The sequence below is a fragment of the Kogia breviceps genome, chromosome 4 (genome assembly GCF_026419965.1).
Source record: "Kogia breviceps isolate mKogBre1 chromosome 4, mKogBre1 haplotype 1, whole genome shotgun sequence".
Classification (NCBI taxonomy): domain Eukaryota; kingdom Metazoa; phylum Chordata; class Mammalia; order Artiodactyla; family Physeteridae; genus Kogia; species Kogia breviceps.
This window is the reverse complement of record NC_081313.1, coordinates 13,919,627-13,933,157: the sequence shown is the minus strand read 5'-3', so window position 1 is coordinate 13,933,157 and position 13,531 is coordinate 13,919,627. Positions and strand designations below refer to the sequence as shown.

The 13,531-nt window shown below is 47.9% G+C and overlaps 1 protein-coding gene across 1 annotated transcript in view; it reads left to right on the top strand.

The window, feature by feature from the left end:
• MYO10 (myosin X) overlaps window positions 1-13,531 on the top strand; it is a 223,442-nt gene that overhangs the window by 189,307 nt on the left and 20,604 nt on the right. The window contains exons 22-27 of the mRNA XM_059061921.2: window positions 2,892-2,998; window positions 4,086-4,319; window positions 4,682-4,727; window positions 5,483-6,349; window positions 7,879-8,002; window positions 11,649-11,892. Coding sequence (XP_058917904.1) covers window positions 2,892-2,998; window positions 4,086-4,319; window positions 4,682-4,727; window positions 5,483-6,349; window positions 7,879-8,002; window positions 11,649-11,892 — 1,622 coding nt within the window. The remainder of the gene's footprint in view (window positions 1-2,891; window positions 2,999-4,085; window positions 4,320-4,681; window positions 4,728-5,482; window positions 6,350-7,878; window positions 8,003-11,648; window positions 11,893-13,531) is intronic.

The following is a 13,531-nucleotide window of genomic DNA, read 5'->3' as shown; positions in this document are numbered from 1 at the left end:
AAATTTTAATTGGTGACACACTGGAAGTAGAAGTAGGATGGAAGCTTATCATTTCACATAAATATTAGGAAGTAAATGGAAACATGAGAGCATTTGAATTGTATCCACTAAATAGCCTTGACCTTGACCAACATTTGACTTAATTATACACTTAATTATACTCTAGCAGTGTTTCAGTCAGTGTTGCCGCCAGAGGTCTTTGCATTTAAAACCTTGAACCTCTAACAAATATCTAGATCTTCTGGTAAAGAAGTTTCTGTCAACACTTACATGACAGAGGGAAATGTGGGCAGCGCTGTAGTCAGCAAATTAAACATGGCGCCAGGTCTGAACTCGCTGGCTTAAAACACATCTGGTCTTTGGAAGGCAAGTATTCTTATCTGCTGGGGAAGCATCCCTGAAGAAGCTAGGAGGCCTTTCCAAGCCTCCGGAGCAGCCCGAGCAGGAGATCCTGCTGTTACGTCCCTGCTGAGAAGCCAAGTGTAGGGAGACGGAGGTGAACAGCTGCTCCCCTCTTTTTTCCTGGTTTTGACTTTTCCCTCTGCCTTGTGACTCTGGCACGTTTTACTTTTCTGGTCCGTGGACTACATTGCCAGACCTTATTTCTTCTCTGGCCATAAAGCCTGCAAGAGGTATTCTCTAAAGACATTTTACTGGAATAATCCATAGGCTCTTGAGCTATCGAAGCAAATGATAGGAAAAGCCATGAGAAACTGTTCGTATTGGCTGTTGAGTCAAGGTTAGCCGAGCAGCCCCCCTGAGTGGGCACCGCCCCTCCCTAAGCTGCTTGGTGAGGCCTGATGAGGCCGGCGCCTCCGCTCCCAGCAGCTGGATCCTGCTGCGATCTTGGCCGCACCCTGGCAACGTGGCAACGTGGCAGCGGACACCACTGGGTTGGGAGAACTGGCACCACTTTCTGTGTGTTGTTGCATAAATTCAGGGTGGATGTTCTCAATGAAGCCAAGTCAGGTCTCTGAAGCATTTTACTCCGTTTGTCCTTCGGGTTATGGAAGGAATCTATTGATAGATAAAGATGTGGAAGTAAATCTAATAGGCAGAGCACAGAGGTCTCTTTGGGCATGAAACTAAGGCAGGTATTTCTCTGACTCTTGATTCCAACCGAGACCGTCCCTAGACTTCTGATAAGGTGTGAGACGCTCTTTCCTTCATAAAGCTTCCTGTTTGTTCACCTGATGAATGTACTGCTCGTTGGCATTGATGCTTTTGTTTCATGATGTCACCACCACCATCACCACTCTTGTTCAGGATTTGACTTCATTACTTTTTCTTTTAAACACTAACCGGAGCAACAGCGTTAGACTAAGATCCTTAATATCAAACTCATCTCAAAGAGAAGTTTAAATATTTCTTTGAAGTCCAGTCTTGATGAAAACTGCTTCATATTTCTGAAAACTTTCTCTCATTGCTGAACTAACGAGCTTTGTACTCATAGCTGCTGTTTCTTACATTAAACTTTTTTTTTTTGGCTCAAGAGGCAGTCTCTTTAGGCATCAGCAGAGCATATTAATTGCAAGTACAGGAAGAGCATTGTATGAAAAGCTTTTCTGAGAGAATTATTTGGTGGGAGAGTTTTACAAATGCTCAGGAACCCACAGCAGGAGTAGGTAAGGCTTCTGTGAGCCCCATGACGGTGGGATTCTTTATTTGCTTTTTTGCCCAAATATCTTGGAAGAGCCAGAGCAGAGAGTCTGGAGAAATGTGCCATCAAGAGGACATAATGCATCATCATAGGCCAGAATGACTCACTGAAGCATAAATTGAGAAATCATGAGTGACGGAGTGTGTCGTTTAACCAGCCCACGACCAGTGCCTCCAGCTGACCGTTAATAGAAAAGCATAAAAAAAAATTTGTTTTTAGGAGATAATTCAGAGCTTCCTTATGCATCACATTGGAAATTACAAAATTAAAAGCTACCATGATTGAGGGAGGGTCTCAGTATGTTCATACCTTTTCAAACATTAGGAATTCTGATGCAAATGCCAATTAGCAGACACACTTAGGCTTATATAAATGGTAAGCATAGGATTGAGGTGCCCCCCCCCCCCGGGCAGAAACAGGCCAGCAAATAGTTACAATCTCTTTGTCCCGATTCTATTGATAGTTTTCTTGCAATGGCTGAACCGAGATGACTTAAATGACTCAGTTCTAATTGCAAACAGTTTATAGAATTACATTCTTAAATGTCAGTTTTTTTATGTGCATTATTTTTGAGGCCAAGACGCTTTGGTCATAATCATTTGACAGGCATGAAGGGAGAGTTTCCACGTGATGGCAAAGTAACATTTTACAAATTTCTTGGATTTTTTCCCCCTCCCTTTCTTTCTTTTGTCCTTTCTTTTCTTCTCCTTCTCCTCCTCCCCTTCCCCTCCCCCTCCTCCCTCTCTTCCTCCCCTTCCCCCCTCCTTCTCCTTTTTAATGTAGGGAGTCTCTCTAGATATCTTCTTACTTAGACTTTAGTACTGGTGCTGGTCGGTGAACTATTTCTCCCAGCCCACAGTGAGATAACGCTTTATAAACTTGATAGCAATTTCACAGTCATCTTATGCCTGTTGAACTAATAATAACTGAAAAAGCGGGACTTGGATTTTATATACCCCTTTGGTTTTTTTCTTTCCAGGAATATATTGTTTACTATATTTTACAAAGGTCTTAGTCTGTGACAGATAGGAAGTTTAAAAAAAAAAAAAGAAGAAATCCTCTCCCCGCCAGGAATTTGAGATTCTCTGTGTTGGACACCATGGCTGTTTGTGTTTAGAGCAAATCAGAGAAAGAAAGAAGCCTTACCCACCAAAGCCGTAGCTGACTCAGCAGCGCCTTACCCGTGCCTGCCGCATTCTGCGGATGTGACATGTCGCTCTCTCCTGGGCAGGTCTTCCTTCGCGAGTCCTTGGAGCAGAAACTGGAGAAGCGGCGGGAGGAGGAGGTGACGCGGGCGGCCGTGGTGATCCGGGCCCACGTCTTGGGCTACCTGGCACGGTAAGAAGTGCGCGGACGGGAGGGGGCGTCCCCTGTGTGTGTCACCGGGTGGGGGCTGGCCCTGGCCAGATGCTTTCATTTAAAATAGACCTGGGGCTTCCCTGGTGGCGCAGTGGTTGAGAATCCGCCTGCCGATGCAGGGGACACGGGTTCGTGCCCCGGTCCGGGAAGATCCCACGTGCCGCGGAGCGGCTGGGCCAGTGATCCGTGGCCGCTGCGCCTGCGTGTCCGGAACCTGCGCTCCGCAACGGGAGAGGCCACGACAGTGAGAGGCCCGCGTACTGCAAAAAAAATAAATAAATAAAAATAAATAAATAAATAAATAAAATAAAATAAAATAGACCTGGATGGATTCGGGTCAGGACCAGGCTAAGGAGAGTCCCGGGGCAGTGCTCGTAACCAGCAGTGCCAGCACCTAGTTAGCTTGACCTGGGCAGGAAGTGGGGAAAGGGGCTTCTCGTGTCTCAGAGCAGCGACATATTTAAACATTCCCCTAGTTCCTCTGGGTCACATACTGAAGCCACAGGCAGCTCACCTGTTGACTTCCGTGTCATCCCATGGGGTCCACGGTGGCCCCCTCTCCAGGGTTTGCCGAACGAGGCAGGTTCTTTTCCTGTGCATCTGAGTTCTGGCCACCTCTGCGGACCTGCGGGCCACCTGAACCCTTGCCCGTCACAGTACGTTACATTTTCTCAAGTACACAGCCGTCCTGCTGTGGCAGATCTTTTTCTTTTTTCCTCATGAGGACAGGAAAATATATCACATCTCTTGGTTCTGTTTACAACCCAACTTCCTGCCAGGATTTTTCAAAGTCAGTATTAGGAGTGATGTGTTTATTTAGCCAACATGATGATAGGGTCTTGCTTGAGTTTCCTTTGTTGTTATTCTTTTATTTTTCTTCTGTTTTGTTTTGCCCACAAGGGCCTACTTGTTGGCTCCCTGTAAGGAGTCTCTGTTGGGAGCGGATCAGCCCAAAACGAGGTCCTGCTGTCTTGTCTTGTAACATTAACGTAAACTCACGTAAAGAGCTCGAAGCCTCATTACCTCCACAGTTATTCTGTTGTGCTGTTTCTGTTCTCGTTTTCAGAAAGCAGTACAAGAAGGTCCTTTATTGTGTAGTGATTATACAGAAGAATTACAGAGCATTCCTTCTGAGGAGGAGATTTTTGCACCTGAAAAAAGCAGCCGTCATTTTCCAGAAGCAACTCCGAGGTCAGATTGCCCGGAGAGTTTACAGACAGCTGCTGGCAGAGAAACGGGCAGAGGAGGAAAAGAGGAAACGGGCGGAGGAAGAAAAGAGGAAGCGAGAGGAGGAGGAAAGGTATGGGACCTTTCTTGGCTTGGATGAAACAGACAGGAGGACGCCTTTGGAGTTTCTATGATCTATATCCAGCCTCGCAGCAGGAATTCCCAGTGGATGCTATGGAACCTGCTGTTTGAAACAGTAACTCTTGGTGGGTCAGATAAAATTCCTTAGCAGCGTTCGAGACCCAGTTTTGTGGTATTTTTATTCACGCAAAGAATTAGTATATTGCCAAAGGAAGAGACCCTATCCATCCTTCACACTTCTAAGTTGTCTTTTGCAAAGCTTCTTTTAAAAAGTTTGCTTTCTGAAAAGTGGTGTCAGATCTTTTTCATTGCTTTCGTTTCTTTTCACTGTCTTTTTTTCTTGACTGTTTTCAGAGAAAGAGAGAGAGAACGAAGAGAAGCTGAGCTCCGCGCCCAGCAGGTGAAGAAGAATGCCGTGACAGCATGACATCTTGTCTGTTACCTTCCCAGTTCAAACACTTTGCCTGAATGATTTGAAACTAAAGTAAAGATGAAGGGAGAAGGACTCAAAGCTAAAATAAATATACAGGAGGAAGAATTTTAGAGGAGATATTTATGCTGCAATTTCTAACCCATTACAGTTGGGTAAAAATGTGTGAATGTCTAAGATTTCAGTGTGAATCACGACAGCACGATAGCTCTAGACCAGTATAATCACTATATTAGTTTGCTCGGGCTGCTATAACATAAGTACCACAGCCTGGGCAGATTACACAACAGAAATTGATTGTCTCACAATTCTGGAGGCTAAAGGTCCAAGATCAAGGTGCTGGCAGGGTTGGTTTCTTCTGTAACTTGCAGATTCCTGCTGTGTCCTCACGTGGTCTTGCACCTGTGTACCTGCTTCCCCGTTGCCCCGTGTGTGTCCCCCAATGCCCTCTTCTTTATAAGGACACCAGTCAATTGGGTTAGAGCCCTACCTCACGGCTTCGTTGTAACTTAATCACCTCTTTAAAGGCCCTGCTCCAAATCCAGACATATTCTGAGGGTACTAGGGGTTGGGGCCTCCCATAGCGATTTGCGGGGGGGTGGGGTGGGGTGGGGGAGGATGCAGTTCAGCCCACAGCAAGCACGTCTCATCACAAAGGAGGGGCGCTGCTTGCACCCTCCGTAGTGCCACTTCCTGAGCTGACCTCTTCCTTCCCCTGCGTCCAGGAGGAAGCGGCGAGGAAGCGGCGGGAACTGGAAGCCTCGCAGAAGAGTCAGAGGGAGGCCGAGCTGGCCCGGGAGCTGGAGAAGCAGGAGGAGAGCAAGCAGGTCGAGGAGATCCTGCGCCTGGAGAAGGAAATCGAGGACCTGCAGCGCATGAAGGAGCGGCAGGAGCTGTCCTTGACCGAGGCCTCCCTGCAGAAGCTGCGGCAGCTGCGGGACGAGGAGCTGCGGCGGCTGGAGGACGAAGCCTGCCGCGCCGCCCAGGAGTTCCTGGAGTCGCTCAACTTCGACGAGATCGACGAGTGCGTCCGCAACATCGAGCGCTCCCTGTCGGTGGGGAGCGGGTCCGCGGGCGTGCGGGCCGACCTGGCCGAGGGCGCGTGCGGTGAGAAGCCCAGCTTCAACTTCAGCCAGCCCTACCCGGAGGAGGAGGTGGACGAGGGCTTCGAGGCCGACGACGATGCTTTCAAGGGCTCGCCCAACCCCAGCGAGCACGGCCACTCGGACCAGCGCACCAGCGGCATCCGGACCAGCGACGAGTCCTCGGAGGAGGACCCCTACATGAACGACACCGTGGTGCCCACCAGCCCCGGCCCCGACAGCACCATGCCGCTGGCCCCCTCGGAGCACGACTCCTCCTCCGGGGAGCCCACCTACTGCGTGCCCCAGACCCCCGGGGGCCTGCCCCCCCCGGACGGCGACTGCGGCTACGACCAGGACGACTACGAGGACGGGGCCGCCACCTCCGGCGGCAGCGCGACCTTCTCCAACTCCTACAGCGGCCAGTGGTCCCCGGACTACCGATGCTCCGTGGGCACCTACAACAGCTCGGGGGCCTACCGGTTCAGCTCGGAGGGGGCCCAGTCCTCGGTGAGTACCCGCTGCCCTCCCGGGGCCCCGGCTCGCCCACGTCGGGGTGGAAGTTGTCTGTCGTCCGCGCCCCCCGTTGCACCGTCCCTTGGATGAAGACATCCCCCCTAGAACGGGCCAGGATTCCACAGTCAGGCTAAGCTTGAGGCTGGCCTTAAACCCCTTTCTCTTGCCAAAAGCAGTCGTCGCGTTAGTAAGTGTGGAACTTGGTGCCGAGGTTCAACGCAAAACCCAGAACTGCGTCTTGCCCGAAGCCTAAGACAACTGGCATTTTCAGTGGAGACTCGGGCTGTGTCTGTGCTGGCTTGGCAGCAGGTTGGGAAATGAGACCCGCCCTAACCTGGAACGAGACTTGCCAGGGGCACTTCAGAGACCTTTCCTGACGGTGGCTTCACCCGCCCACTGCAGGACGTTACGTATATTTTTCTGATTGTAAGGGAGGAACCTTTAAGGGCTTAAACAGTGCTCTTTCCAGCTTCTGGATTTATTTATAGTTTACTTTGATTTCTTCCCATTGTCCACGCGTTAAATACTCCCTTGACTTTCTAAGGCTTGAAGATATTTTTCTTTGTTTCTTTATTTAAGAATGTATTTTTCATTTTTTAAATTAATCTGTTTATTTTGGGCCGTGTTGGGTCTTCGTTGCTGCCCGTGGGCTTTCTCTAGTTGCGGCGAGCAGGGTTACTCTTCGTGGCGGTGCGCGGGCTTCTCATCGCGGTGGCTTCTCTTGGTGCGGAGCACGGGCTCTAGGCGCACAGGCTTCAGTAGTTGTGGCACACAGTCTCAGGAGTTGTGGCTCACGGGCTCTAGAGCGCAGGCTCAGTTTTGGTGCGCGGGCTTGCTTAGTTGCTCTGCCACATGTGGGATCTTCCCGGACCAGGGCTCGAACCCGTGTCCCGTACGTTGGCAGGGAGATTCTTACCCACTGCGCCACCAGGGAGATCCTTGAAGATATTTTTAGCACAGTAACTTAAAGGGAATTAACTCTTGGATGGTTTGATTAAAATTGTACACTTAAACAGCAGCGTTGTACTTTGAATACATAGCCTTGGGATTAAAATATGTCTCATGTGGGGCTTCCCTGGTGGCGCAGCGGTTGAGAGTCCGCCTGCCGATGCAGGAGACGGGGGTTCGTGCCCTGGTCCGGGAGGATCCCACGTGCCGCGGAGCGGCTGGGCCCGTGAGCCATGGCCGCTGGGCCTGCGCGTCCGGAGCCTGTGCTCCGCAGTGGGAGAGGCCGCAGCAGTGAGAGGCCCGCATACCGCAAAAAAAAAAAAAAAAAAAAAAAAAAAAAAATATGTCTCATGTGTTACGTATCAAGTCAACTGACCGTTTGACACCAGAAGTCAGTATTTTGTGAATCTGAATTCTTTTGATGACCACACTACGTTGCACTGTGACGAAGCAGTGTGTTGCTTCTTTGTCCGTTGTTTTTCTTTTTTTCAGTGTTGACCTGTGCTGGGCATTTCCTTTGCTTGTTTTCTGTCCTTTTTGCTCACTGTTGACTCTCTCTCTCTCTCCTGGTCCAGTTTGAAGACAGTGAAGAGGACTTCGACTCTCGGTTTGATACAGACGATGAACTTTCATACCGGCGGGACTCTGTGTACAGCTGTGTCACGCTGCCTTACTTCCACAGCTTCCTGTCCATGAAAGGTACGACCTGCAGCCACCCTGGTGCCTGGGTTAGGGGGTGAAGTGATGGGAAACTGAGGCTCAAGGAGGGGGGCTGAGAAAGTCATCCCGCATACCCCTCACCTGGTGTGAGGTCCTGTTACGTGGATGGAGGATGCCGTGGTGGTGTGATGTGGGTGACCGTATTGAACCGTGCAGCGTTAGGACAGAGCGTCTGCAACCACTGTCACCGCTTTCGGTCCCTCTCTCCCTGTTGCCTCCATGTCTCTCTCATATCTGTGCTCTTTTCCTTCCTTCCTTCCTTCCTTCCCACATCTTTTTCTCTCTCTCTTTCTCACACGTACGTACAGACATACACGTATGTTGCTGCTGGGGTTAGTGCAGCCCATTACCATGATGAACCTGCATTCTTCCCTCCCACAGGAGTGTTAGACACCCTTATACACGGGAGAGTAAAGATCTGAGAGAGGATCACCCCTGGCCTAAACTGCCTGCGACACCTACTGTCTATCCCTTGCTCATGATAAGAATTTTAATTGTATTTTTGCATTGCTGTTAAACTTCGAATGTACTGTACTGAACCTTAATACTTGGAGACCTTGAAGCATCCTCCTTCTGGAAAAGTACTTAATCAGGACCTTGTTCCCATGCCTTATTCATGTTCTTGACCTTGACTTCCAAATCAGTGACAGGAATCATGAGAAACCATAATCATCACCAATTCGGGGTAGGAGTTTTTTATGCGGGTCGTCTAAAGAGCGGAATGGTTTCTCACACGGCCCTCGACTCGATGAGGGGAAAGAGGCCAAATCTTAGGGATGGGGCAGAGATAACAAGATCCTTTGTCCCCAGATGGTTCAAGTTTTTTTTTTTTTTTTTTTTGGTACGCGGGCCTCTCACTGCTGTGGCCTCTCCCGTTGTGGAGCACAGGCTCCGGACGCGCAGGCTCCGCGGCCATGGCTCACGGGCCCAGCCGCTCCGCGGCATGTGGGATCTTCCCGGACCAGGGCACGAACCCGTGACCCCTGCATCTGCAGGCGGATTCTCAACCACTGCGCCACCAGGGAAGCCCAGTTCAAGTTTTTTATGTTTTCTCTGACCCTTTTCTTCACTGTCTTCTCTACTGCCATCTTTCTTTCTTCCCTTTTCCTTTTCTTCTTCTTCCCCCATGAAAACCTTTTTACTCTGGGTTCCCGTTCCCTGTTTCTTCTGTTCTTTGCCTTTTCTTCTCTCTTCTGTTGGCATATTTATCTTTTCTCATTATCTCTTTTGCCCTCTTTAATATTTTTTTCTCTTCTTCATCTGTGTCATCTCCTTTTCATTTTTTTTTTCCCCCTTCTTCAATGTCTGTCTAACTGCTAACATCATTCATTTGCTTTTCAAAGTTCTGCTGTTCTTCTCAGCCTCAGATTCCCCCAGATGCTCACAGAAACCCCTCCAGGTTTATTTTTAGGGGAGAGCTTCCTATTGGCCAGAGTCACTGGTTGATGGAAATTCTTGTAGGAGCATTGGAATGAAAAAGATTGAGAAATTCTAACCAAATAATCTAGTGTTCGTTGGAGGAAGGAAAAAATGTAATCACAAATCAGAACCTAATAACCCAATAAGTATCTAATCGTAGCATTTTAAGATTTTCTCACGCATTTCCCAGAATAAATAAATACAAGCTTTTTATTATTCATATACTTTCCTCTCCCCCTAATTAATCTAGTTCCCTAAGTTAGCTCAAAAATTCCCTGTAAATCACTCTTATTTATAATATATGGCATTCTTTTATTATATAATTGTCTGATTAAAACAAATAAGATTAGGAAAAAGTAAAGATACATTCAGAGCACTAAAATAATCCCAAGATTAAAGCTTTAAAAGCTCAAGAAGGTAAGCAAGTGAAGTTTTGGCACACTCATCTCTTAATAAAACAAATTATTGTGTAACTGCGTCACCACTTAATCTCTGATACATTACCATTTAATGTTTAATAAAGCCTTAAAGTTGTGACCAAAAGTTTCCAAGAAACCAATGATAAGGAAAATCTAACCAACCACCAGGTTCTATTTTGTGAGCGTAGATGAGTTTGCACCAGCCTACTACTACTAAACGTGTTTACAGTCACGAAACTAAGAGCGTTGATCACATTCTCTAGATGAAATATGAAGGGAACACCTGGAATTGGGGGGTCAGGGCTGGGAGTGAGTCCCATCTAAATAACGTAAGAGCAGCGGAGTAGTGACTGTGGCGAGGGCTCTTGGAATGACTGTTGTAATCTGTGTCTTTGGAACAGCTGTGAATATCCTTTATCATTCAAAGACGATAAGATAATAGGATAACTTTGTACTACAGTTTCCTCTTGGCTTGTTTTGAGAAACCTAGATTAAAGCCACAAATCAAGAAGGAAAAAAAGAAAAGTTTCCTTCTGGTACCCACCCCCCCCCCCCCCCGCCCCCCGCAAGTTTGCTGTTTGTTAGGAAACAGCTCTGGCGCTTGGTGTGATCACAAAGGCTTCTCAGCTAGGTGAGCAGGAAGCGCTGTAGATACGAGAAAGGGCATCGGTCTGTAAACGCCAGCGAAGCAAGTGCGCCTTGCACTGCAGAGAGAAACCCGGGTTGTCTTTGCGTCTTTTGTTCCACCGTGAAGTTGAGATCTGTAATCATTGAAGCAACCGCTGAAAAAATTAATCTTAGAAGGTCTGTTTTAAATGTATTTCTAATCTGTAGAAGGAAGGCATTTTCTTTATACTTACTTCCAGTATCCACGTTTAAACGTTCTTTATTTTTATTATTGGCTGATCAAAAAAATAACTTGTGGACCCTTGATAATTACTGAAGTAGATGCAGAATTTATTCTTCAGTGGGTTCGCCGAAGCAGATTTTTGAATCATGGTTGTAAGATGTCACTCTTTGAGCATCCTTGGGGAATCTAGAATACTAAAATTATCCTGCTAGAAGAGTATTAGAAATATTTTCTGTATAGAAATCATGCCTGTATATCCTTATCTAATTTGTCTCAACCGAAAAAAGTTTTCCACTAAATAAATTACAGCTAAATGCTCATTCTTAAGGCACTGTCACAGTTTGGTTTGGAGTCTTACTTTGTTTCGTATTCTAAATTCTATACCTTATACGTAGAAGCCATTTGCAGATGATAATGCTTTTCTTTTCCGATGCAAGTTAGGGTTTATTGCTAAACTCTGGAGTCACTGATAAATCTTGTTCCTCACACTGACTGAACAAGGAAGGAACGTGTCAACTTTGACGCATTTTAAACTAATTTCGCCTTCCTGCGGTGTCTGGGCGGAAGCGTGTTCCATCCGTATGGAAGTGGTTCTCCCCTGACCCCCCCGAGCTCCCGCCTCAGCCCCGGGTTACAGCGTCAGTCCCTGACTGGTCTTGCTGTTAAGCTCCTCACCAGGATTTCTCGGCTAAGTGAGCAGGAGCTGCTTTGGAAAACAGGAAGGGTTCTTGTGTAATGCAGCCAAGCCAGTGTGATACCTGCCCAAGCGCCCCCTGAACACGACCCAGCAGTGCGGGCACCCGTCATCGGGGGGTGTCTGAGGGGGCGGGTCCTTTGGTGCAAAGTTAAGGATGGGCTGGGCCTCAAGACTACTGATCTTACGATCCAATATGACGGATTTTCTTAAACCCCTTCCTACCCAACCCTGGGGAGACAGGTGGCCTCATGAACACCTGGAAACGCCGCTGGTGCGTCCTCAAGGACGAAACCTTCCTGTGGTTCCGCTCCAAGCAGGAGGCCCTCAAGCAAGGCTGGCTGCACAAGAAGGGTGGCGGCTCCTCTACGCTGTCCAGGAGAAACTGGAAGAAGCGCTGGTTCGTCCTCCGCCAGGCCAGGCTGATGTACTTCGAGAACGACAGCGAGGAAAAGCTCAAGGGCACCGTGGAGGTCCGGAGAGCCAAGTATGTCGATGAGCCCTGGCCGGGGCTGCTGAGCGGGGCTCGGGGCTGCTTCATCAGTTAAGTCCCTGCCCACAAGCTGTCTGGGGCAGGTTCTTTGAAGCAGTAGGTTGGAAGAGGTACTCGGTGAGCCCTCGTCTTCCCTTTCAGTGGGTTGGATTATTAGGAAATCGGGGAGATGAAACTTCGTCTGTGAAATTCACTTTTTGTGAATGTTCAGACATTCAGCTCTGGGTTCTAAGATGCTAGTTGGACATAAAACTAGCTCTTTGGAAAGGTCGTTGGCGGTACTCGGGAATCGTGGTGTGGATATTGAGCCATTGGTTGAGCAACTTGTCATCCTTTTATGGGTCAATCTGTCACTTTTAATTCTTCTCCAAGCCCAGCTGTAGCCAACAGATGGCTCAATTGGGAGCAGACAGCCAATCGGGAGGTGTGTGAAATGCATCATTTGTCTTCCACCTTTGTGGGGTATACTAGCCTCTTCCTACCCGACGATGAGGGCAACGGAGCTGGTGTTTGAATCCAACACACTCCCTTTTTCTGCCACTTTTTTTTTTTTTTTTGGCCATGCCACTCAGCTTGTGGAATCTTAGTTCCCTGGCCTCAGATCGAACCCAGGCCCACGGCAGTAAAAGTGCTGAGTCCTGACCACTGGACCTCTGGCGAATTCCATTTTGCCGCCTTCTTATAGAACCAAAGCGTTGAACCACTGAGGGCCTATTTGTTAAAAATTAAGTAAGGTTTTCAAAAAATGTTGGGAATCGAGGGGCAGCTTGTTTTCTTGGGTAATTAGATACTAAGCATAAACTTTATTTTGGTGTAGCCACACTCCACTCAAACTGAGCAGGCATACACGTTCAGAATACGGGTAAAAATAAGCTTTGAGAGACCAAAGTAACTCCTGAAGTCGTAGACCTGAAAACGACATACGGTTCCTGCTCAACCAGCATTAGAAACTTTAGAAAATGACTCATTGGAAAGTGGAAAGTGTACTCAAGGGAAGAAAGTCTTCTTTGTATTTAATTTTAAGGACAAACTGTGAAGTGCAGACAGCAGAGTGTCAAGACCTTGCAAGGCTGCCCCTTTGAGCTTCCTTAGGAGACCATGCTCCGTAGTCAGATGAGTTTGCGGGAATTTGAATCTGAGTCCTACAAGTTTCAGCAGCGTGGCATAGCTCAGTACCTCCCGCAGTCTTCCCCTGGCCCTGCGTACCGTGATGGTCCTCTCTTCACCCTGTAGGAGGGGCGCCACAGATGCCAGGAGGCTGAGAGAGAGCATTGTGACGGTGAATTTCACCCGTGTATTTTTGGAGGTCCCTTTTGCTACTCACTCTGTGGCAGACACATGCTTAATAAAGCCCTATTCTCCAGGTGTTCTGTGAGAATTATAGAGGTAGGGAAGTGTTGGCGTTTCCTCAGCTGTTGGTCACATTCTGTAGACAACAGGCAATGAGTTGTTAAGGTTTCACCATCGTAAGAGGTTTTTTTTAATTTTATGTTTTGAAGTTTATTATAGAAAAAAATATATTTTTTATTATAGAAAATTTCAATCATAGACAAGCCTCAGTAGGAGACTGGAATGATATCCGTGTGTCCATTTCCCACCTTTCAGTGGTTGCCCACCAATGGCCAGTGGTGTT